At 43.8% G+C, this 24,779-nt stretch overlaps 1 protein-coding gene across 4 annotated transcripts in view; it reads right to left on the reverse strand.

The window, feature by feature from the left end:
* Positions 1 to 24,480, reverse strand: part of UST (uronyl 2-sulfotransferase) — a 297,667-nt gene extending 273,187 nt beyond the window's left edge. For 3 of the 4 annotated variants that reach the window (XM_021086995.1, XM_021086988.1, XM_021087004.1), the window contains exon 1: positions 23,994 to 24,480. In XM_021086995.1, the coding sequence (XP_020942654.1) occupies positions 23,994 to 24,249 (256 nt within the window). In that variant the 5' untranslated portion in view covers positions 24,250 to 24,480. The remainder of the gene's footprint in view (positions 1 to 23,993) is intronic. The other variant, XM_021086998.1, reaches the window with a different exon arrangement.

Consider the following 24,779-nt stretch of genomic DNA (forward strand, 5'->3'; position numbering starts at 1 on the left):
TACCTCATTTACATATAAAAATAAATGACACTCCTATATACATCATCTTATTCGAAAAATGAAAAATGGGAGTTCCCGTCGTGGCACAGTGGTTAACGAATCCAACTAGGAACCATGAGGTTGCGGGCTCGGTCCCTGCCCTTGCTCAGTGGGTTGACGATCCGGCGTTGCCGTGAGCTGTGGTGCAGGTTACAGACGCGGCTCTGATCCCGTGTTGCTGTGGCTCTGGCGTAGGCTGGTGGCTACGGCTCCGATTAGACCCCTAGCCTGGGAATTTCCATATGCCGCAGGAGCGGCCCAAGAAATAGCAAAAAGACAAAAAAAAAAAAAAAGAAAGAAAAATGAAAAATGAAAAAAATGATTATTTTTTAATTCATATAAATTTGGGTGAAATCAAAAGATGTGGAAAGAAATTTAAGTCCCAGATTATAACCTACTTTATATATCAGATTTCCTGATATCTACTTCTCCATAGATTTACTTTCTATGATTTTTTTTTCAAAGTTCCTCAGACATTTTTGTGAGATCATGAACCCAAGAAGGTCTAAAATATGGGAAGACTAACAAAAGTTTGCTGAGTTGGAAAAAAGGGTCCTCAATAATAATAAAAATAATAATAATAATAATAATAATATTGGTTTTTTTAGGGCCGCACCTGCAGCATATGGAAGTTCCCAGTCTAGTGGTCGAATCGAATCTACAGCTGCTGGCCTACACCACAGCCACAGCAACTTGGGATTCAAGCCGCATCTGCAACCTACACAACAGTTCACAGCAATGCCAGATCCTTAATTCACTGAGCAAGGCCAGGGATCGAACCCACATCCTCATGGATACTAGTCGGGTTCATTTACACTGAGCCACAATGGGAACTCCTATTACTATTTTTAACTAGAAAAAAAACTAGTAAGATCAATTCCATTCTCTTACTGACAATTGGAAGTATGCTAGATATTTTTTTAAAGGCCTTTACGAGATCAGGCATTAAGGCATTCAAAATATGTTTGTTCACCTATGGTCAATTAATCTTTGACAAGGGAGACAAGAACATAAAATGGGAAAAAGAAAGTCTATTCAGCAAGCATTGCTGGGAAACCTGGACAGCTGCATGCAAAGCAATGAAACTAGAACACACCCTCACACCATGCACAAAAATAAACTCAAAATTGGCTGAAAGACTTAAATATACGACAGGACACCATCAAACTCCTAGAAGAAAACATAGGCAAAACACTCTCGGACATCAACATCATGAATATTTTCTCAGGTCAGTCTCCCAAAGCAACAGAAATTAAAGCAAAAATAAACCTATGGGACCTCATCAAACTGAAAAGCTTTTGCACAGCAAAGAAAACCAAAACGAAAACAAAAAGACAACTTACAGAATGGGAGAAAATAGTTTCAAATGATGCAACGGACAAGGGCTTAATCTCTAGAATATATAAACAACTTATACAACCCAACAGCAAAAAAGCCAATCAATCAATCAATGGAAAAATGGGCAAAAGACCTGAATAGACTGTTCTCCAAAGAAGATACACAGATGGCCAGCAAACACATGAAAAAATGCTCAACATCGCTGATTATAAGAGAAATGCAAATCAAAACTACCATGAGATACCACCTCACACCAGTCAGAATGGCCATCATTCATAAGTCCACAAATAACAAGTGCTGGAGGGGCTGTGGAGAAAAGGGAACCCTCCTGCACTGTTGGTGGGAATGTAAACTGGTACAGCCACTAAGGAGAACAGTTTGGAGATACCTTAGAAATCTATACATAGAACTTCCATATGACCCTGCAATCCCACTCTTGGGCATCTATCCGGACAAAGCTCTACTTAAAAGAGAGACATGCACCAGCATGTTCATTGCAGCTCTATTCACAATAGCCAGGACATGGAAACAATCCAAATGTCCATCAACAGATGATTGGATTAGAAAGATATGGTATATATACACAATGGAATACTCCTCAGCCATAAAAAAGAATGACATAATGCCATTTGCAGCAACATGGATGGAAATAGAGAATCTCATCCTGAGTGAAATGAGCCAGAAAGACAAAGACAAATGCCATATGATATCACTTATAACTGGAATCTAATATCCAGCACAAATGAACATCTCCTCAGAAAAGAAAATCATAGACTTGGAGAAGAGACTTGTGGCTGCCTGATGGGAGGGGGAGGGAGTGGGAGGGACCAGGAGCTTGGGCTTATCAGACACAACTTAGAATAGATTTACAAGGAGATCCTGCTGAGTAGCATTGAGAACTTTGTCTAGATACTCATGTTGCAACAGAACAAAGGGTGGGGGGAAAAAATGTAATTGTAATTGTAATGTATACATGTAAGGATAACTTGATCCCCTTGCTGTACAGTGGGAAAATTAAAAAAATAAATAAATAAAAATAAAAATAAAAAAATATGTTTATTCAGCTTCGCCCTCTAAGAAAGATCCTGGCCCAGATCTCAGCTGCCAGAACCTGATTCCTGCCAATCAGGAATAACGCTGAGAGTCCAGGAGGGTCCCATACAAGGCCAGGCCCCCAAGCAGGACATCATCAGGCCGGGCAGGTCCCCAGCAGCCTGCTCAGCCCCAGGAGGGTGAATCAACCAGCACACTGCTCCTGCTGCCTAAGCATCCGCCATCAGCACATCCAGCCTCACTCAGCCACACTCGAGTTCTCCATCCCAGCCCATCATCCAACACACTGCTCTCCCGTTCCCACCAAAAAGAAGCTCTAAGAAACTGATGCTTGAGAGAAACAATCGGGACCAGGTTTAATACCCATTTTCTAAACATAGAAACCCACTGAAAAGCAAGACACCTAAACTGTAACAGCTCGCTCCCCGGGGAAATGCCATCGCCGACCTTGGGTTTTATAGCACGCTACTTTTTATAAAGAGCCAGAGCACGGCTTCAAGAATAGGTCACTTTCTGGGGAAAAAATACTGTAGAAGACATTGCCCATTCTAATACTCTAAGATCTAATCAATTTCTCCTGTAAGTTGAAGGGAAAGGAGAGGTCACCCTTTCCTGGTGAACCCCTCTGCTTCCTACAGTAATGACATGATACACTTCATTCCTTTTTGCCTCGGCCTCCAGAAAATTCGCAAATATATTTAATGTTCAACTACAAAAACGTCATTCCAAGTACATGTTCTAATTACCTTAAAAAACATCTATCATCCAGTAAGTGCCAGACCCTGGGTGAGTGCACACAGGCTCGCTCAGAGCATGGAGGAGCCCTTTGGGCTTTGTTCCCTTCGTCTCTTTTCCAAAAAGATGTCAAGGGGGTCAAACAAAGAGTCACTTCAAGGACTATCTACCCAGCCACCACAGTTCAATGTTTTCCTTTCCTCCCAACTGTTTAAAAAAATTGGAGATTCAGAAACCTGTTTCTAGCTTAAACAAACAAACAAAGAAAATAATTAGACCATTTTGCTTTCAAGGTCCCAGAGCAGGTGGCAGCACAGGTAGGGCTGGGTGTCTTCCAGCTGGGGTTGGAAGGGCTGAACTGCTTTACAAAAAGCTATGCTCCGAATGTGAGATCCTTATTCCAGCACACGATGTAAGTGGAGTCACTTCTAAAGAGTCTTCAATTGGAGCTCCTGTCATAGCACAGCAGTAATGAACCTGACTAGTAGTCAAGTGGATGTGGGTTCGATCCCTGGCCTTGCTCAATGGGCTAACGAACTGATGTTGCCATGAGCTGTGGTGTAGGTCAGATACAGCTCAGATCTGGTGTTGCTGTGGCTGTGGTGTAGGCTAGCAGCCACAGTTCTGATTCGACCCCCAGCCTAGGAACTTCCATATGCCGCAGGTGCGGCCCTAAAATCAAAATACATACATACATACATACATATATATATACATACACGGTCTTCAATAAAGCTGCAGAGAAAATAAACCTACCATACGCAGTGAAAAGCCATTTTTAAATCAGCAAGAAATTATAGCCTAAATGCCAACTTAATCTAGGACAAAGCGGCATGATCAAAGTTACTGAAATAAATGAAACACAAAATCAAGATATGTCATAACCTATCCTAATAGAAACGCAGTGGGGATTTTTTTTTTCCCCAATTCAGCTAATCAGAGAAAATAAACCAGCAGCTTGTAGAACGCTGTCATAACAGGAAAACGTCAGCAAAGGGGCAACTCGACATGACTACATTATACTAAGTAAATACCTGCAGGATAGGAGTTAAGCTGGTTTTTCTGTCAAGCCTTCCTTATCAAGATGAAAACTACTTTGAAAGTTCGAGTGAAAAGAGTCAGAAAAATAATTGAGTACTCTTGCTGAAATATGCTTCCATACAGCGTGGGCTGAAACAGAAGACAATCACTGGGCCTGAACAGACCTAGTCGAGATGCAAAATTCTCCCCACGCCACCCGCTGAGCAACTCAGGGCCCTTCACAGCTCTCTGAGCTCAGGTTCCTCATCTGCACAGTGAGCTGAACACCCACGATTCAGGAGAGTGAAGGAAGCAAGTCTGACAACAAGGACTTTTCGATCTTTAAAGCACCACTCCAGTCTGAGGACCATTTCAGACACCTGCTTAGGCTCTGCCATGGTTTTCCATTTCTAGAGCTATTTTCACGAGTAACAAATCTATCACGCTGTGGTCTGAAAGTGTCCAGCAATTTCCCTGTTGCCTGCCCATCAGTATAATGTGCAAATTCCTTCCGATCTACCTTTTACCTTAGAAGCCTCCCTTGGGCAACACCTACTTCCGTTGTCCTGTCACAATCTCTCACCTGACACCTATACTGCTCACAGACCCAAAGGTGCCACAATTCTGACCACTGGCTGTTCCTCCTTTCCCATATCTCTGTTGGGCAAACTCCTATTTATGCTTCAACACCCAGCTTGTGTCACTTCTTCCATGAAGCCCTCCCCTTCTCCCTATTTTTTCTCCTCGATACTCCTCAAGGCATGTGGAGGAACCTCTACTACCACAAATATATACGTGAAAATAATGAATCTGTATATCAGAGACTAGCCTAGTAGCTGTTAAGAAAAACTTTATGTCTCTGGCACACTCAATTTTTGAAAAGAAAAATTGAAAAATTACAATCTTAGTAAATAATCACAAAGTAAATGTTTTAGAACTTTTAATCGACAAGCTATGCTTTGCAAGAATATTCTTTGAAAGAATAAAAATATCCAGTAGAGTAAAATGTAATTTACCTGATCTTCGGAGATCTTCTGCCTACACAAAAACTATACATTTCAGAAAGGGCAGGAAGACACAACAAATAACCACTGTTCGTGAGCGCCTAGAGACAGAATTTTGATGGATTAGTTTGCTAACACAACACATACACATCCCAGAGTAAGTAACACCCCTCCGGCTCCCATGCTCTGGAGTGCCACCTGCTCTGGCTAGGCTTCTGGCTGGAGAATTAAAATGACGATGTGTATTAACAGATATTAAAAATGCAAATGTTCACAGTATTCCAGTCAGCAGAGTAGCAGACACCATTCTCTTTATAATCCAGTGGTTGTTGTTCTGGAACAGAAAGCGCTCTCTAAAGTGCCAGCAGAGACTCAGAGAGGTTAAGTGAATTACCTAAGGTCACACAGCTGCATGTTGGCAATGCCAGGACTCAAACAGAGGACTTCTGATTTGAATCCCAATGGTCTGTTCCGCTACACTGCCGCTTGTAATATTAAATATCTTGTTAAAGGCAAATTCACAGAAGAAACACGATTTCCAAAAAAAAAAGAAAAAGAAAATGTAGCTCTATGGGACCATATGATTGGCCTTTAAATGTCTGTGTCTTCAAATTGTGGTCCCTTGAATTTTATAAACATTAAAAAGTATAACTACACACAGGAAGTAAGTAGCTTAAACACCATAAAAACCGAGCTGCCCTCATTACAAGGTGCTGCAAAGGGCAGAGGGCTGGTAGAGCCAGGCCTGATGAGCTCACCCACCACCACCCCCTAAGCTTTCTAGCCAAACTGAAAAGGATGCATGTGTCTGTCAAGGAGGCAGGGGGCTCATTTTTTTTTTGCTCGGGAGACCTGGAAGAAACCAGGAGGCTAAGACCTAAACTGTGCCTTGCCCTGCACTCACTCAGGCAACTCAGGCAGATGGTGTCTGCCTGGCTTTGCCAGCAACTACATGATCCACCTGTATAAAGAAGTTCTCTCCAGAAAGAATGGCAGGGACTGGAAGCCAGGGACCTTTGCTGGGAGAGGCAGCAGAAAAAGAGGTGGCCTATGGGGAGACAGGATGGCCTTAGAAGCCATCCCACCCCCAAAAGTTTAGGAATTAAGTGGAAAACGGGTTTCAAATCCTCTAAAAAGAGTTACGTTCGAAATCAATTTCGCTGTTTGACAACTGTATTTAATGTTTAGAATGAAAGCGGTCAAGTATGACTTTGTCTCCAGCTAGACTTGCAAAACCATTGAGTTATTTACAACAAAATGAACACCAAGAGGGTGTAAAAAGTATATAGAAAAGTGACACAATAAAGGAAGTAGAAGAAAAGATAAGGTTAGGATATAAGGCCTTTCTAAGCATAAAATCAAGGGAAAATAATAAATGGAGGAAAAGTCAATGAGCATAAAGGAAAGATAAAAGAAACAGACTTGAAAAACTAAAGGGCAATAAAAAGCCATATTTGCATGTACGGTGAAGAACTAATACTCTTCGTCTCTAAAGAATTCTTAAAATTAATAAGAGAACACATCTACAGAGCAGGGAAATGGGAAAGGGTAAAACCGTAACTCCCAAAACATAGTCAAACTGTGCATTTCCACTAATATTCAGACAAATGTGAATTAGAGCTTAAAATATCACTTTTCACCAACTCAATGGGTGAGGAGTTTTGCAGGATTATATCCAGTGCTTATGAAATATGAGCAAAACAGACTATTGATGAAATATATCAAAATACATGGCAATTTGTACTAAAGGCATTTTTTATTATTTTTTTATGGGAACTGTACCTGCTCTGAGCAGATATAGTTTGTTTATTTATTTTTAATGATTTTTATTTTTTCCATTAGAGTTGGTTTATAGCGTTCTGTCAATTTTTACTGTACAACAAAGGGACCCAGCTAGACACACACACACACACGTATATATATGTACATTCTTTTTCTCACATTATTCTCCATCATGCTTCATCACAAGTGACTAGACCATATAGCAGGATCTCACTGCTTATCCACTCCAAATGCAATAGTTTGCATCTATTAACCCCAGACCCCTAGTCCATCCCACTCCCTCCCTCTCCCCCTTGGCAACCACAAGTCTGTTCTCCAAGTCCATGAGTTTCTTTTCTGTGGACAGGTTCATTTGTGCCGTATAGTAGATTCCAGATATAAGTGATATCATATGCTATTTGTCTTTCTCTAAAAGCATTAAAAAATAAAATAAAATAAAAATAAATAAAAGCATTTTTTAAATGAATGAACCCTTTAACCCAGCAATTCCAAGTCTAGGAATTTCTCTCACAGAAGTAGGGAAGTGTGCAAAATTTTAATATTCTTCACCACAGCTTTACGTAGAATCATGAAAAACTGGAAACAGGTTAAATTTCAAAAGGCCTTGCTAAAGGAATTACTGCATATTCCCAAGAAACTTTGACACCGTGGAAACCAATGTTAAAAAATCCATAAAGACATGGAATGCCATTTTACTACTGCTGAGTGAGGAAGCATATAACCAAACCAAAGCAGTTCTTATGAGCAAAGGAGTTAACATGCTTTTACTGTCTTCTTTGTGTTTTCTTCTTTTTTCCAGTTTTCTACAAGGAGCAAGTAATGGTTTTAATTATTAATTAAATGGTGTTTTAAAAACATTACACCAAGTCATTCTAATTATTTGCTGTCTTTATATCCAATTATTAAAAAAAACTTTGCCTGGAGTATTTGGACAATAGGGACAATTGGCCAGGAATTCTGACACCATTAAAATTGAAAACAATACAAGAATCTGCAATAACTATTTGAAGAAACTTTATACACAAGACCAATTATTTAACTTCCTTTGTTTATTAATAAACTTCACATTAGGTCAAATCTGTACATTCACAAATCTCCAAACAGCCTGCACTTCAATACTATGGACTGCAGAAATCAATAAAAACAGCCCTTTTTAAACTTTAATCAGGGAAGTGTGTGATTCTTAAGAAAAATCTAATGTTCTTAAATTTGAATAATCAAATTGGAGAATGTAAATTCAATTAAAAGAAATCTACAAAATGCTTAATAGCATAGAACTTTAGTGGGCTAGGCTGAACCCTCACTCATCTGTTTACAAGTACTAATTACGTTCCAAACACGCTACAGAGTAGACCCCGGCTACTCAGAGTGTGGTCCTCTGACTGCAGCACTGGTAACACTAGGAGCTTGTTGGTAACGCTGAATCTCAGGCTGCACCCCACACCTACTACACCCGAATCTACAGTTTAACAAATTCCCAGCTGATGTGAATGCACACTGAGGTCTGAAAAGAGCTGGTGTAGGGAAGCTGGAAGCTGGAGCTCCCCTGTGGCACAGCAGGTTAAGGATCTGGCATTGTCACTGCAATGGCTGGGGTCGCTGCTCGGGGTCACTGCTCGGGCTCGGGCTCCATCCCTGGCCCAGGAATTTCCACATGCAGCAGGCATAGCCCCCACAAAAGAGAGAGAGAGAGAGAGAAGCTGAAAGCTAAAGTGTTATAAGTTACAGCCAAATAAAAGATTATAGGTTAAGTTACACATCTCTAAATAGTACCACAAGAGGACTTGCTGCACACACAGAGCTATCCAGCCATCTGTCAACTACAGAGGTTCTCCAGTTCGGCTGCATATCAAAAGTACTTGGGGAACTTTACATAAATACAGATGCTCAGGCCCCACCCCCGACCAAATGAATGAAAATCAGTATTTTCCAAAGCTCCCCTGGTAACTCTACTGTGCAGCCAGATGTGAGACCCCCTGAACTGCCGGCAAAAACAGGGTCTTCACCAAATAGATCATCAGCCCAACCACAGCCAAGGAGACCTAATCCTGCCTCTACTGTCCTCCTGTAGCTTCCCAGAGGCCCCTGCTCCTCACTCTTTACAGTTATCCTAAGTCCTTCTCTGCCCCCCCAAGAGGAAAGCAGCCCCCCAGGGATGGGACAGTGCTATTAGTCATGCTACCTCCAGCACCCAGCGCATAACTGGAGTTTGATGAACATTTGTTCTCATTTGATAACTGCAGTTTGATGAACTTGAATAGATGCAAGAGAAGACAGAGAGCCAAGCCAAATGGGAAGGAGAGGGCATATGACAGCAACAGGAAAACACACGTTCTCTGATCCTTTAAGTCTCACTCGTGTGACGCTCCACTAAAGTACAGGCCTTGCAGGAAAGACCTACTCTGAAAAGAACAAAAAGTCACCTGTCATTCTGATATGGTGGCCAGGGAAAACCTGGCAAAAGGGAGCTATATTTTGAAACAGCAATGCAACATGCGATAAAAGAAATGAAACACAAAAATAGAAGCCTAGTAACCAAAGTATGTTCTAGGAGCTCCTCCCTATCTACACCTAACAATGTGCTCACACCCACACTTTCTCTGCTGGAGTTAGGTCACAAACAGAGTGACACTACTGTAACTGTGCACATTTTGAGATGCACAATTACAGAGCACACAGAACCTACACCCCTCTCCCCAGCCAGAAGAAACAGGGAAAGAGCAACACATGAGAACACCTGAATAAAGCCTTGTCCAAATGCGTTTGAAAAGTTCAAGCTACAAACTCATGAGTCTCAAAATGCTATCATTAAATGGTAGCCATAAATAGTCTTTCCTCGGGTGAAAAGGACAAGAAAAAGATAAAGGTTATGGATGCTAGCAAATATTTCCTTCTCAGAGTTCCCATCGTGGCGCAGTGGAAACCAATCCAACTAGGAACCTTGAGGTTTCGGGTTTGATCCCTGGACTCGCTCAGTGGGTTAAGGATCTGGCATTGTTGTGAGCTGTGTTGTAGGTCGCAGACGTGGCTCGGATCTGGCGTTGCTGTGGCTTGGCGTAGGCCGGTGGCTACAGCTCTGATTGGACCCCTAGCCTGGGAACCTCCATATGCCGCGGGTGTGGCTCTAAAAAGCAAAATATATATACATATATATATATATTTCCTTCTCCCTCCCTTTAATTTCTGGGAACCTCTTCATCTCACAGCATGACTAGAAGAACATAACCACAAGCATTTCAGGCTCCGTAAGGCCTTGGCTCTCTGCTGGGCAGGCAAATAAGAGCAGCCTTCTGAGCTGGGAAAAGCACGAGCAAAGAAAACAATACAACCTCAACCCTGTCATCTGCTAAAGCAAAATAAAGACACTGCACCATTTGGTTTTATATTTATGGAGAGTTCCAGAATCCTTTCCTCTATATGCACCCTCCTGTCCTACATAGCGCTTAGTTAGAGAGCAGCTTCTCTGGAAGGGCTCTGGAAATAACATATACATTTTCAGGAGGAATCAACATTAGCCCCATACGGCTTAAAGTGCATCCCACACGGAGGTTATGTCAACATCCTCGTCCTCCGGGCAGGTCTTCCACAGCGGAACTCCTCACTCGACCTGCTAAGAGGTGACCACACCGCAATCCCCAGGCCAGTCTGGCCAGACAGGAGATGCAAGCCTGACCCGGGCTGCCTCCTTCCTCAGCCCCGCCCTGGCTTCTCTGCCAATCGCCACTTTCTGTTTTCTTCCCGGCTGTGGTAAAAATAACTTCCTCTTGAAGTGTCTAAATCTGCATGTGATTTTACACACATTTTTTGGCACATTGTTAGTTGAAATCTGACACCAAAGAAGAATGGAGTCGGCAAGAAATCTGCAATCACATTTCTGTAAAACTCCAAGCAGATGAGTCAGTTCCACTGTGTTCTGACTACTGAGAAAATCCTTCCAGGCAAGATGCTGCATTCTAAGCACCATGTCAGTTCCTTCTGTCCTCGGCTTCTTACAGACTCAGCACAGCCTCCGAGATGGACACAAGCAGAGCAGAACGGCCCGTGCTATTTGCTGTGAACTGTGAGTGGCTTGCTGGCTGTGCATCTGAGAGTGGAGAGCGCATCCGACTATCCGAGACAAATGCGGCACCGAGAACTCAGCAAGACTTGGATGGAGACAAGCCCAAGACACAGCTCCAACAAGCTGCCCCTGGCTCCAAGCACCTGGCAAAACCACAACACGGGGCTGGATGTAACATGGTCATTTCCAAAGAAGACAGCTCAGAAGATGGTCACTTCTGACAGTGACCCCTCCCCACAAAGGAGGCTCACAGACCAAGGGAACTGGAAAATTCCTCAGTTCTACAGACCAGTGAAGGGCCACTGAGACAGACAAAAGTAATTAAGATGTATAAAGGAAGGAAATCATTTCATCTTTTCATATGCTTACTGGCCAGTTGGGTCTGCTCTTCTGTGAACTGCCTGCTCATATTCTTTGCCCATTTATCTCATGAATTCTCCTTTTCTTATGGATGTATTGATCTTTTAAGTGCCTGCATATGAATATCATTTCCTACAGAAACATCTATCTCCAATCGTTTTGTTTATAAGGTGTTATTATTCAGAGGTTTCACTTTAACGTCATTTTTTTTTCTTTTCTTTCATTTATCACTTGTGCTTTCTGTGTCTGAAGGTAACTTCAGACGAGGAGCGACTGGAAGATAGCTGCTCTCTTTTTCTGGACAAGATCTGTGCAGGAGAGGGTTACTGTCATCTTCATAGCTTCAATTTTTTGAAAGATGATGAAGTCCAGTAGACTGTTCTACGTCGCTCACAGAAGAACTAGCAAAAGCAGAGAGAAGCCACAAAGTCGCCTGCCCCAGCCACTGGAGCTGTCCACAATAGAGGGGGGTGACCAGCAGCAGGCAGCTGGGGTTTGTGAGACTCCTCTGTGAATAACACAGCTGTCTTCTGTTTCTTCCGTCTTCTTTCTCCTGAACACACCACACTGTGAGTCTCTGAATTCTAGAAAGCCAGGACTTACTCTGCTTCCTCTCTCTTCGCCTTCCTAGGGACACTCAGCTTCCCACAATTTCTGGAGCAAGGGCCTCTCCTTACTGTCCAGACAGGCTGGGCCAAACTGGTGATGGTGGGGGAAAGGGCAGCTAGTTTTAATTAAGACCAAATCAAACCAAACCAATGATTAAGATTTTGAAAATGATGGCCTGAAATGTTTTTACACAGTCTACTCGCCTTAGTCACTTGACTATTGCAATCTTTTAATAAACATTTGGCTCCAAAGGCATTACCTTACATTTTCCGTTGCTACAGTTAAATAGCTTATCTCTTTCAACACATGATTTTAAGCATAGATGGGACCTTAGGAAGCACTGAATTCAGTGATTCTAAGAGAGAAGAGGGCACTCATCCCTGGGCTAGATATAAAAATCCCCCAGAGAGCTTCTTTAAAGAACCCCAGAGCCACCCTCATTCTCCCTCTTCTGGCCCCTGGGACATATTCCCGCACAGACCATCACGACCACATGGAAACACGGCTACTGATGGGGTCCTAGGGAAGCAGACAACTGAGAATCATGGACCCAATCAAATGTCTTCATTTTGGAGGTAAAGAAACTTAAACTTAGGGGCCTCACGTGACTTAACAGCACTGACCACTGAACCATTTGAGGACTCCGTCCAGATTCAGGTCCACTGCCCCTTCCACCAACCTGCACAGCTTTGCCTCACAGTTCTGCTTCTCCTGTGAGAAGGCATCTGTGTCAAACAGCCTACATGTCAAAGCAGGAAGTTCTGTGCTGGAGTTGCAAGGTCAGAGTTTCCCTAGACAAACTTTAACTTTATATTAAATAATGTAAATTTCCTTCTCAAGGAACTGGGTGACCAGCCACACCAGATAGTAATGGCCCTGTGGCTCTGACCTGCCCCAACACCCATCAGAGGCTGAGCAGGTCAAGGCAACACAAAGAAGCAGAAATGGAAAACAGAAGCCAGTTCACCAGCCTTTTGACAAAGACACCATCTGCCACTTTGGTTCACTTCTCTTGCCCTGACTTCCCATGGAAGGGAAATGAGACCCAGAGAAAAGACAGTGGCCAGATCACAGGGCACGGTAGTCCCATCACAAGTGGAAGGAGCTCTAGCAGCTGTACCAGGGTGTGACTGGTACTATGGTCATTTGAAAGTGTCTGATTTATGTGAATCACTGGTCCAGTCCTAGAAGAGCTGACGGCTGCAGAGAGTGAGCCGCGCCATACTTCCTCTGTACAACTGTTTCTATGAAAGAGGGGGAGACATGTGGATAAATTCAAAACAGAGCAAAATAAGATATACAAAGAAAGTTTGTTTTAGGAGTTCCCGTTGTAGCTCAGTGGAAATGAATCTGACTAGCAACCATGAGGACACAGGTTCGATCCCTGGCCTTGCTCAGTGGGTTAAGGATCTGACATTGCTGTGAGCTGTGGTGTAGGTTGAAGACACGGCTCGGATCTGATGTTGCTGTGGCTGTGGTATAGGCTGGTGGCTGTGGCTCTGATTCTACCCTTAGCCTGGGAACCTCCAAAGGCCATGAGTGCGGCCCTAAAAAAGCAAAGAAAAAAAAATAGAAAGTGTGTTTGAAAGACTGTTTGCAGGAAACAAAAGAGAGGATAAGAAGCAGAAAGGTTCGTGTGTAGATAATTAATGGGGCAAACGATGGGAGCTTGTCAGCCACTGAAGAGACCTTGCCAGTCTAAGGGTGATGGTGGCCAGATAAGCCACAAAAATACTGGTTATTTCTTATTTCTTTCAGATGGAAACCAAGCCATGAGTGAATGTGCACACTCCATGAGTATGTGTTTGTACCAATGTGTCTGCACGTGCACATGCCAGAAGAAAAGGGGATCTGAGAGGAGCAAAGAAGAAGGTGAGAAGATTGGCATTTGTTGAATTCAAATGCCAGGCCAAGAGCTAGATAAGTACTTTACCGAATAGCAATTATTAATGCCATCATCTAGCTCACAGCACCTGAGGGTCAGAGAAGTGAAGAGAACTGCCCCAGCTCTCCCATCCACACCCAGAGCTCTGCTGTAAAGCCTGTCCTCCTCCTAGTATCTGAGGCTTCTGGCTCCCAGAAACCTTCAGTGACTCTCTGCTGAATGACTGAACAAAGGTGTTTATACATTTCAGAATACTTTCACTTTTATTTTCATCAAGACTATGAAAGTCATATCGCTGACCTAGAAAAAAAAAATCAATGGTATTTCCAGAAATGACAGTATAGTTAAATGTAAGTGGTTATTTAAATAACCCATTAACGAATGAACTAAGAATTACTTAATCCAGGCCACGACCTAAGGTTATTTCTGTATCTTTCATTAAACAAGGGTCAGTGGGTGATCCCTGGCCTCACTCACTGGGTTAAGGATCCGGCATTGCTATGAGTTGCGGCATAGGCTGGCAGCTGCAGCTCTGATTCAACCCCAAACCCAGGAACTTCCACGTGCTGCAGATATGGCCTTAAAAAAAAATTGGGGGTGGGGCGGGGAGGAGTCAATGGGTTTGTGCATTGAACCTTAATCTTATGATCTATCACTTCGCCATTAGAGGTTAAAATTCAATCACTATCTTAAAAGCCACATCATCTTATGGTCTCATCTCCTTAAAGACTCAAAGTCATGCTTGAAATGGACTAGCTTATTTAACACAAATTGCTAACTAAGGAAGATACTGACCTAGAGCAAGAAATAAACTGCTATTCCATAAACTCCCAAAACAATGGGTTCAGGGTTCAGCAAAGCGATAAGAAATAAGAAGTTTACATTCTAACATACAGCCAAATCGGTAGATTGACCTCAGGGTTTGTTTTTGTTGTTCGCTTTTTTTAGGACCGCACTTGCAGCATATGGAAGTTACAGACTTGGTGTCGAATTGGAGCTACAGCTACCAGCATATGCCACAGCCACAGCAACGACAATCTAAGCCACATCTGCGACCTACAGTCAAATGCAGGATCCTTAACCCACTGAACAAGGCCAAGGATCAAACCCTCATCTTCATGGATACTAGTCAGGTTCATTACTGCTGAGCCACAACAGGAACTCCCGACCTCAGGTATTCTTAATTACGGGGAAAGCTCTATAACATAATTCCAAATCCCCACAGGTAAGAGGTGCACAATTATCCCTGTGCAGAGAAGGAAATGTTCATAGAACTGTATGTCACAGTGGTTTTAATATCTTTGATTGCAAGAGAGAGATGGGTTATAGACATCACCTGGGTTGGGTCTTTCCTCTACATTCTCTCCTTAAAATAAGGACAAAATAAAACAGAATATGGAACACGAGTAAAGAACAGTCAGCTTGGCAAATATACTGCATCAATAGATACTTCCTAAGGGTTTGTGCAGAACACCCAGGAGAGGTGTCAGGATTGAGATAGAAAGTATTGAATAAGCTTCCTCCTTTCAAGGAGCTTGCCCACAAATTATCACAATACAAGGTAGAATGTCAAAACTTCAAAAGTGATCATGAAATAAACACTACAGGAGTTCAGAGATCATCACTGGAATCTGACCTTCCTAAACCATCAGCAAAGAGGCAACAGCAAATGCTGGAGAGGATGGGGAGAAAATGGAACCCTCATACACTGTTGGTGGGAATATAAATTGGTACAACCACTATGGAAAACAGTATGGAGGTATTCTTAGAAAACTAAAGTACCACTCTTGGGCATATATCTGGAGAAAACTTTCCTTGAAAAAGATACATGCACCCATATGTTCACTGCAGCACTATTCACAATAGCCAAGACATGGAAACAATCTAAATGTCCACTGACGGTTGAATGTATTAAGAAGATGTGGTATATATACACAATGGAGTACTACTCAGCCATTAAAAATAATAACACTAATGCCATTTGCAGCAACATGGGTGGAACTAGAGACTCTCATACTAAGTTAAGTAAATCAGAAGGAGAAAGACAAATACCATATGGTATCACCTACATCTGGAATCTAATACACGGCACAAATGAAGCTTTCCACAGAAAAGAAACTCATGAACTTGGAGAAGAGACTTGTGGTTATAATCTTAATAATCTTCCGGGGCCGGGGGGGGATGGACTGGGAAGCTGGGGTTAACAGATGCAAACCATTGCATTTGGAGTAGATAAGCAATGAGATCCTGCTGTGAAGCACAGAGAACTATATCCAGTCACATATCATGATGGAACATGATGGAGGATAATGTGGGAAAAAGACTAAATATGTATGTATGTGTGTGTGTGTATGGCTGGGTCACTCTCCTGTACAGTAAAAATTTAGAGAACACTATAAATCAACTATAATGGAAAAAATTTAAAAAATCATCTAAAAAAAAAAAGGAGGAAGTAGAGGCAGGTAGTGAGACAAGAAAAATGAGCCAGTGGCTACCTGTGGGAAATGACAGACACCTGCTCTAATACCTGAAACAGACCAAGAGGTACATCACACCCTCAACACTAAACTGCTATCTGGCTCCCCAGTAACTTTTTTTTTAATGGCCACACCCATGGCATATGGAAGTTCCCAGGCCAGGGATATAATCCAACTTGCAGTTGCAGCATAGGATCCTTAACTCACTGTGCCAGGCTGGGGATTGAACCCAAGGCACCACAGAGACAATGCCGGATCCTTAACCCGCTGTGCAACAGTAGGAACGCCTCCCTAGTAATTTTTAATAGGAGAGTCTTAAAAATTATTCAAATTGAGGCTCTACCAGGCAGTGTGGAATTGACTGTACCTATTTTAAAGCTCCCTATTTTAATTGCACATATTTTGAAAACCTACTAAAAAATTTCTAACACTTTTGGAAAAAGAGTATTTCTTTCTAAAATTCCTAACTTGCTTTACCAAAGAGAAATACACACAGGAAATATTGTTCCTAGGTATTTGTCCTGTGTACTATAACCACGATGTGAATAAAAATGAACTGCATATGAACTACGGTGTTATAAGAATGCTCAGGATTTCTTTGGTAGCCTCATAGTACCTTGTATAAGAAACACAACATACCCAAATGTTTACCCCTGCTGAGCTCATCAGCTCCATTCTAATGGACAAATACAAAGACAGAATACTCATATCCACTGTACTATAATCTGCTGTTCAAGACTGGCTACATTCATATTCCATATATAAGTCACAATAATCTTTGTAACATCTATAAAATAGATAAGGACTAGCTATTTATGAATTTTCATACATTATAGCTAAATACAAAGTGTTTACTACTCAAAGTCATCCATAACTGTAAAATAAGAACCCCAAGATTCTTCTAAAGAAGTCTTTGTGTTCAATCAGTTGCTAGGAATTTATTTAGGTTTCACTCTATACCCAGACACTATACTTAAAACTCAAAATGAAAACGGCAACTCAATGCAAAAATGGGCAAAGGGTGTGAATAAAGAGTTTTCCAAAGAAGATACACAAATGGCCAACAAGCACAGAAAAAGATGTTCCAAATCACTGATCACAGGAAAATGCTAAAAAGAAAAAAAGACACAATAAGATACCACTCCACACCCATTAAGATGCCCACGATCAAAATAATGGAAAGTAACAATTGCGGGTAAGGTTGTAGAGAAACTGGAACTCATACATTGCTGGTGGGGATGTACAATGGTGCAGCCACTGCAAAAAACAGGGTGGCAGTTCCTCAATAGATTAAACACAGAATTGTCATATGGCCTAGCAATTCACTCCTAGGTATATATCTCAAAGAAGAGAAAACAGGTGTTCACACAAAGACTTATATACAAAAGTTCACAGCAGCACTATGCACAACAGCCAAAAGATAGAAAAATCTGAAATGTTGAGAAATGGATAAATGGATAAACAAAATGTGGTATATCCATACAATAGAATATTAGCCATAAAAACGAATGAAGTACTGATCCATGCCACAATATGAACCCTGAAAACAATATGCTAAGTAAAAGAAGCCAGTCATAGAGGACTTCATATGATATGATTCCATATCTATGAAAAATCCAGAAAAGGCAAATCTATACAGAACGAATAAAAATTAATTCCTAGGGCTGGGAACATGGAGGAAGAGTGAGCTGATAGCTGAGGGGAATTAGGTTTCCCTTTTTGGTGATGAAAATGTTCTAGAAATAACTACAGCAATGGTTTCACTTATCTAGGAGTATACTAAAAACTAGTAAAAGCAATTAAACTATTAACAACTTTATGAGTTCCTACTGTGGTTCAGTGGGTTACAAATCTGACAGAGTATCCATGAGGATGTGGGTTCGATCCCTGGCCTCGTTCAGTGGGTTAAGGATCCAATGTTACCATGAGCTGAGGTGTAGGTCTCAGGCGCAGCTCGGATCTGGTACTGCTTTGGATGTGGTGTAGGCCAGCAGCTGCAGCTCCAATTCCCAACCCCTAGCCTGGGAACTTCCATATGCCACAGGTGCAGCCCTAAAAAGCAAAATAAATAAATAAATAAATAAAACAAAAACTTTAAGTGGGTGAATTGTACAGTTTGTGAATTATATCTCAATACAGCTGTTTAAAAAATTAATGGCATATTCTGAAATGCGCTTCATTTGGAATTTTTTGCATGAGAATTGCTACTTTCTTTTGACTTTTCCAACTAAGAATTTTTGGTGAGATGCTAGTGTTTCTGCCGCCATTTCTGATAAGTAAAAGTTTATATATATCACGGTTGCTTAAAGCTGAGTTTCTACAATAAAAATAAACATAGGTAAGACAAAATTTATCTGGGGTCAAGTCTTACTTCTTTCGCCTCGCCCCCCCGCCAAAAAAAAAGCAAGTGACAACTTCTAATAATTCCAACAGCTACAGTTTGTCACATGTGACGCCTTTTTGCTCTCCATCACTGATCCCCTTCAGTACAGCTGCAGGGCAAGCTACAGTTTCTGCTTCCACAGCTTCCCTCTGGGGAAGCAAAAGATACTATTTCTTTGGGGACTCAAAAAACTTGAGGACTTTCATGCTAGTTTCTCAAATACCATAACCAACCAGTGTTTTAAATCTGGATTGATGACAGGGAATTTGAAGAAAGACAGTATCCAGATAATACATATTTATCTGTATTTTAAAACAATCCATACTAAGATGAGTCCACATTAAAAATAGTTTACAAGACAGAATGCTTCTCACTATTCATGCTGCGAGTTTACAGAACAGTCTGAATTCCACTTTCTGCCTTCCTCTAATTCAGTGCTACTGTGTCCCCAACCAACCCTATAAGATCAATGTGCAGCAATGAACAAGAATGTTATTTTCTTTTTATGTCGACAACTTCTATTGGTAACATCGTATTTTATGCATTCATTTCCTAGATTGCTGTCTGGGGCCTGGAGTACTACATTTAAATCATATGTGACATGCAGGAAAATTAATTTGACTTTTAAGGTTCTAGAGAAACTATTTTGTAACAAATCTGGACCTCTATGTTCACATTTTCCTTTAAATTCATTTAAACTAAGAGCATTTCAAATTCAATAAAGTTACATCTTTTTATCTCATTTTTGACTCAAAATTGCCATGCTCAAGATTGGTAATTCTGAAAACAAAAGTAATCTATCTTCATTTAAAACGGCGTAAGTTAAAAATGGAAAGGAAAGCCTATCAACTTGAGATCGATCCAACACATTCAGCTCCCCTAAAGGCTAAATCACATATCCGAGGCTTGATGATAAATCATTAGAGTTTGCTGGGTGTGTAGGATCAGTAGTAAGCCATCTGGCTTACTCAGTTTACATCAGTGTAATGAGTGTTATTCCAAGTTTTTGATATTTCCACAGCTCATAAGTAATGAGGCTACTGGCAGAGGCTGCATCATAATCTAATTTCTGGGGGAGATTTTATTTGATTTTGGTTGGTTTTCCATAGCAAATCAAAGTCTGAATGCCACTTCAAAATAAATGAAATAATTTCACTGAACTGGAAAGACTCGGTCTCCAAGTATGGCAATTTGCTCCATTCGTCTATCTACCCCGCTGCACGTTTGTGCTCTCTGCCCTCCACTCATTACAAGGAGGAAAAAAATCAAGACAACAGTTAAATCCCCACATAACTTTCCTCCCCCTTACTCTCCTTTTTTTAAAAATTTGCTGCAGCAGAAAACATCTTTCAAAAGAACACTGGGCCCTTTCCCAAAGTGACTAGAAAGAAGAGGCTATCGGACCCTAGTTCCCATGAGAAGAGTAAGCATCCCTACTGACTCCTTTCCCTTTTTTTTCCCCCACACTGTGCTTTCTGGTTGCCCCCCTTCACCTCATCCTGTGCATCTCCGAAACTCAGAAAGTCAAAAGCCAGCTGGGGCAGCAGCTGTTGGCTGGTCCTTCCCTTGAAACAATGAGGCTTAAGTAGCAAAGCAAGTACATTTTTAAAAGTTGAAGTGTAAATAATGAAACCACGTCCATTACTTTAAAAATACTTTACAGGAATTCTCCTGTGGCACAGTGGGTTAAGGATGCAGTTGTTCGGGTTGCTGCTGTGACACGGGTTTGATCCCTGGCCCAGGAACTTCCAGATGCCATGGAGGCAGCCAAAAATAAATAAATAAATAAATAAAACACTTTATAAACCTCTCTCTCCCTCACCACCCCCCCTTCAAATACCCGGGCAACTTCATGAAAGCCATATCTGACTCCAGAACAATGTTCTAGAAGTGAAGCCAGCATCAGAATCACCTGGAAGACTTGCTGAAACGGACTGCTGGGCCCCATCCCCAGGCTCTTTCATTGAGTAGGTCTGGGATGAGACCCGAGAATATGTATTTAGTTGCTGCTATGGATCAGATGCATTTGCAACAAGTGTCCAGGTGAGGCTGGTGCTGTAGGTCCATGGACCACATATTAAGAACCTTGGGCCTAGACAGAGAACTGCTAAAGAAAGAGAGAAAGAAATTAGGAGTTTAAGATTCCAATCCCAGTTGCGTTGCTCTGGGAGAGGTGAGCTCCCTAGTTCACGGAGGCAGCGCTGGGGAGATGACTACAGGAAGGCAGAGTTGGGAGCCAGCCAGCTGCTTGAATTATTTCCGTTCTCTACTGGCCCCTCAAGATACACAGAGTGAAATTATGGAGATTATCAAGAAAAGGGAAGTGAAATTATGGAAATAAAAATTACCACTTTTTGCCAGTCAACTCTTTAGATTCCCACTCACATCATGGCTCTATTTCCATTTTCTCTTAAACTGATGGGAGTGCTAATGTAACAGGCACTTGATTCGGCCAGATGTGGTGGATTCAAGTCTAGCCTTACTTACTATGTGTCCTTCAGCAAGTCAGGGAAATTCTTTGCCCCTACTCCTGCCATATCAAAGTGGGAATAATAGCTGCACCCACATTGCTGTGCTAAGACAATTTCATCCTGGACTGCACTGACTGGCACATACACAATGTTAGCTTTCCTGGTAAAGGAGCCTATTTCTTTCAACATGTTAAATATCACGCTACCTATCTGATACAAGAGGTGCAGTCATTACTTCAACGAATATGTATTTAGTTGCTACTATGGATCAGATGTATTACACAAGTATACTAAAAATTATATCCATTCAAGACAAATATTGCTATAAATATTATTTTGATATGGAAAATGTTGACTTTATCTGAACTTAATTTAAGAAAAATACTTGCCTCCAAAATTGGCTACCTAGGAAAATTGAGAGGATGTGTTACTAACCACAAATTTTGTTTTCACAGACACTAAAATAATAGAATGGAGGAAACAAGGGGAAAGTAATTCTGCGGATACCGTGGCCTTATATTATTAAGGGTGTATTTTAGACCCTCTTAAAGACCACAAGCCCACTTTTCCTGAAAATCATTATGTTTATGCAGCAAAACAACAGGGAACGAATTTAGCCAACGGTATCCTATTTTCAGTTCACAATGATGTCATTTTTTAATTTGTCACATCAGTCAGAAACTTAATGACGAGTTAGTAATAGGAACAATGTTCAATCCTTCAGTTCTTCCTAGTTCCCTGAGTGACGGCTCTGAACTCACTCTTCTACCAACTGAGCCCCTAAATTTATCAGGCCTCATTTTTTTGAAATATATAACAAGAGCACTAAATTCTGGATACCTCGTGTATGGGGCTGAATTTTCAAAAGTGAACCTGGCAGGTGTTGAGGTTTCTTGATTTTATCCTCACCACGTGCCTTCGTGCCTTCCTCCTCCCGGGTTTCCCAGCCCCAAGGAGATCAGAACCACAACTTGTGAAGAGCTGGGTGGAGGTACTGGAGACAATCTAGTCCAGCCACCAATTTTACCCATGAAAAAGCTGAGGTCCATGTAGTCCCAGTGCCCCGCCCAAAGCCAAGTGCTCTGGAGGACACCACAGACCCCTGCCTTCCCCATCCCCCGGGCTTTCCCTACAGCACTGGCCTCCATTGTTTGCTTAAAAAGAACCTCAACAAAAAATTATCAGAATTTATGGAGAAAGACTCCTGAGCTTCCAAATCACTTCTCTCTCTGTGCAGTTAATGGTGATTGTTTGCAGTGGTTACAGTGACTGTGTGGTACCAGCAGGTACGGGAGACTTCCAAATTCAAAACTCGGAAAGAAGAGAGTTGACTCCTCAACAAAAGTGCATATGACCCTAAATCCTCAAAGAAGTGAGATGCTAAGGACTGTGCTTTGGAAATCTACTTGGGCAATTTCTCCTTTAATTTTCCCCCAAGCATCTTACAAAATCGTAGTTCCCCCCAAAGTTTCTACTGAAAGAGATATGTAACTTTTAAAATCTGAGCTTCTCTACAAGGAAAAGAGCATTATTTTATCTGCGTGTAATTTCAAAATGCTCTAACACACCTGTCACCTTGCTGAAGTGGTTTTCTTCCTTTGAAAACGATCTGCTACCTAGACCTGTCGCTTCTGCGACCAAAGGACTTTGGGGATGAGGGTGGCAGCCTCCAGCCCCGGGAGTCGAGTCGTTTGGCCCATTCAGGTTCCAATGCTCCGGGGGCTTCCCTCTGCGCATTCGCTGCAGTCACGCAGATGCCAGAAGTTTGCCAGGGCTCAGGTTTATCCCCCTTGGCCATCTGCGGTTAGCTGGAGCCCTCCCAGCCTCTTCTCCCCGCCCCCGCAAGAATCTTCCGTCAACAGACTCGGGAGATGTGCAGGCTCCCTTAGCCAGGGCGCGGGAGCCAGCACCGCACCGGGGACGCGGAGGACACTCGCCGCGCCTTGGCACCGCTCTCCCCGCGCCAGGACCACCGAGCTGCGGGTCACACCCTTTCTCGGAGCCGCTCTTTTCTCTCTTCTCACAACCCCTTCCTTACCTCTGCCAAAAAGAGGCGGCCTCGCTCCTAATAAACCGAGCACAACCCCCCAAAAAGTTTAGACTTGAGACACAGCGCTGAGGATCGTTCGGCCGAAGCAGGAGACACTGCTGGCCAGGCCGACCCACACCCCGGTCCCCCGGTCTCCGCGTCTCACTCTCTGCGGGGAGCACGGCGGGCAGGGACTGGCCAAGCACAAGCCAGCTCAGGGAGCTGAAACCGGCCCCTGGGCCACCCAAGCCAGCGGGCAGGGGATCAGGTGGGGCAGAATTCGCAGAACCGACCGTAGGGAGGAGCTAATCCCACCCGCTCGACCCGACCGACTGCTGGCCGGGATGGGGCTGTGGTCACTAAACAATGACAGGGAAGAGATGTCCCTAACCCCTCTCCGCCAGGCCTGAATATACACACACTCATACACACCCACAAACTCACACGCCTGCACTCCGTCCCGGACCGTGGCGGAAGCGGGGGAAGGTATGCAGCGCCCCGCCCCGGGGTACCTGCCCGGCACATCAAGCCCGCGGCGCCCCAGCCTCGGCGCAGACAGACGGACACGCAGGAGGCAGTAGGCGCTCGGGGCCGCCGCACGAATGCTCGCGGGCGTCCCACCTGGGGAGCCCCGGGCAGGCGGCGGCAGAGGCAGCTCCAAGCGCCCCGCGAGCCCCCACTGCCCTCCCCACCCCCCGCACAACTTCGCGCCGCCGGCGCCGCCCTCGCGCCCGCCTCCCCTCCTTACCCAAATACTGCCGCAGGTCGAGCAGGAAGCGCGGGGGTCCCCCGCCGAGCTGATAGAAGAGGGAGCCCAGGCAGAAGACCAGCAGGGTGGCCATGCAGAAACCGTAGTCCCGGAGGGAGAAGCGCAGGAAAGGCAGCAGGGAGACCCAGCGCTTCCAGCTGCCCAGGCCGGGCGGGGCGCCCCCCAGAGGGGCCCCATGGGGCCAGGGATCCGCGCCGCCGCCGCCGGGATGCTGCTGCTGCTGCTTCTTCTTCATCGCCTGCTCCGCCGCCTCGCACAGCCTGCCCGTGCCAGGAAAAGGTCACCCATCCGCCTGCGAGGAGGAGAGCCCGGCCGGCCGGCTGCACATGGGCAGGGCCGCGCCGAGGGCAGCCCGGGTGGGGGCGGGGAGGGGCCGAAGTTGCCGGGCTCAGGAGACTTTCCTCGGCATGGTCCCCGCCGCCGCGGCCCGAGCGGCCGAGGTGCCCGGCCCCGGCTCGGCGGCGCTGCCCGCGCCCGGCCCGCGCCCGCTAGCGCCCCCGCGCCCCGCGCCCCGCCGCGCCTCGGGCTCGCTCGCGGCCGCCGGGGCTCGCCTCCAGCGCCAGCGTGGACCCCCCGGCTTTGTGTCTGTCGGTCTCGGCGTGTTTTGTCCCGGTTCAGGCTCCTCTAAAAAACGGCAGGGAGGAACGGGAGGCGGACACCACCCCCTCGCTCCACCTCCTTGACAGGGGTTTTCCTCCTTCTCCTCCCCTTTCTCCCTCCGGCTCTCCGCGGCTCTCTCCTCCCTCTCCCCTCCCTCTCTCCGCT

Source organism: Sus scrofa, chromosome 1, assembly GCF_000003025.6.
Source record: "Sus scrofa isolate TJ Tabasco breed Duroc chromosome 1, Sscrofa11.1, whole genome shotgun sequence".
NCBI classification, from domain to species: Eukaryota; Metazoa; Chordata; class Mammalia; order Artiodactyla; family Suidae; genus Sus; species Sus scrofa.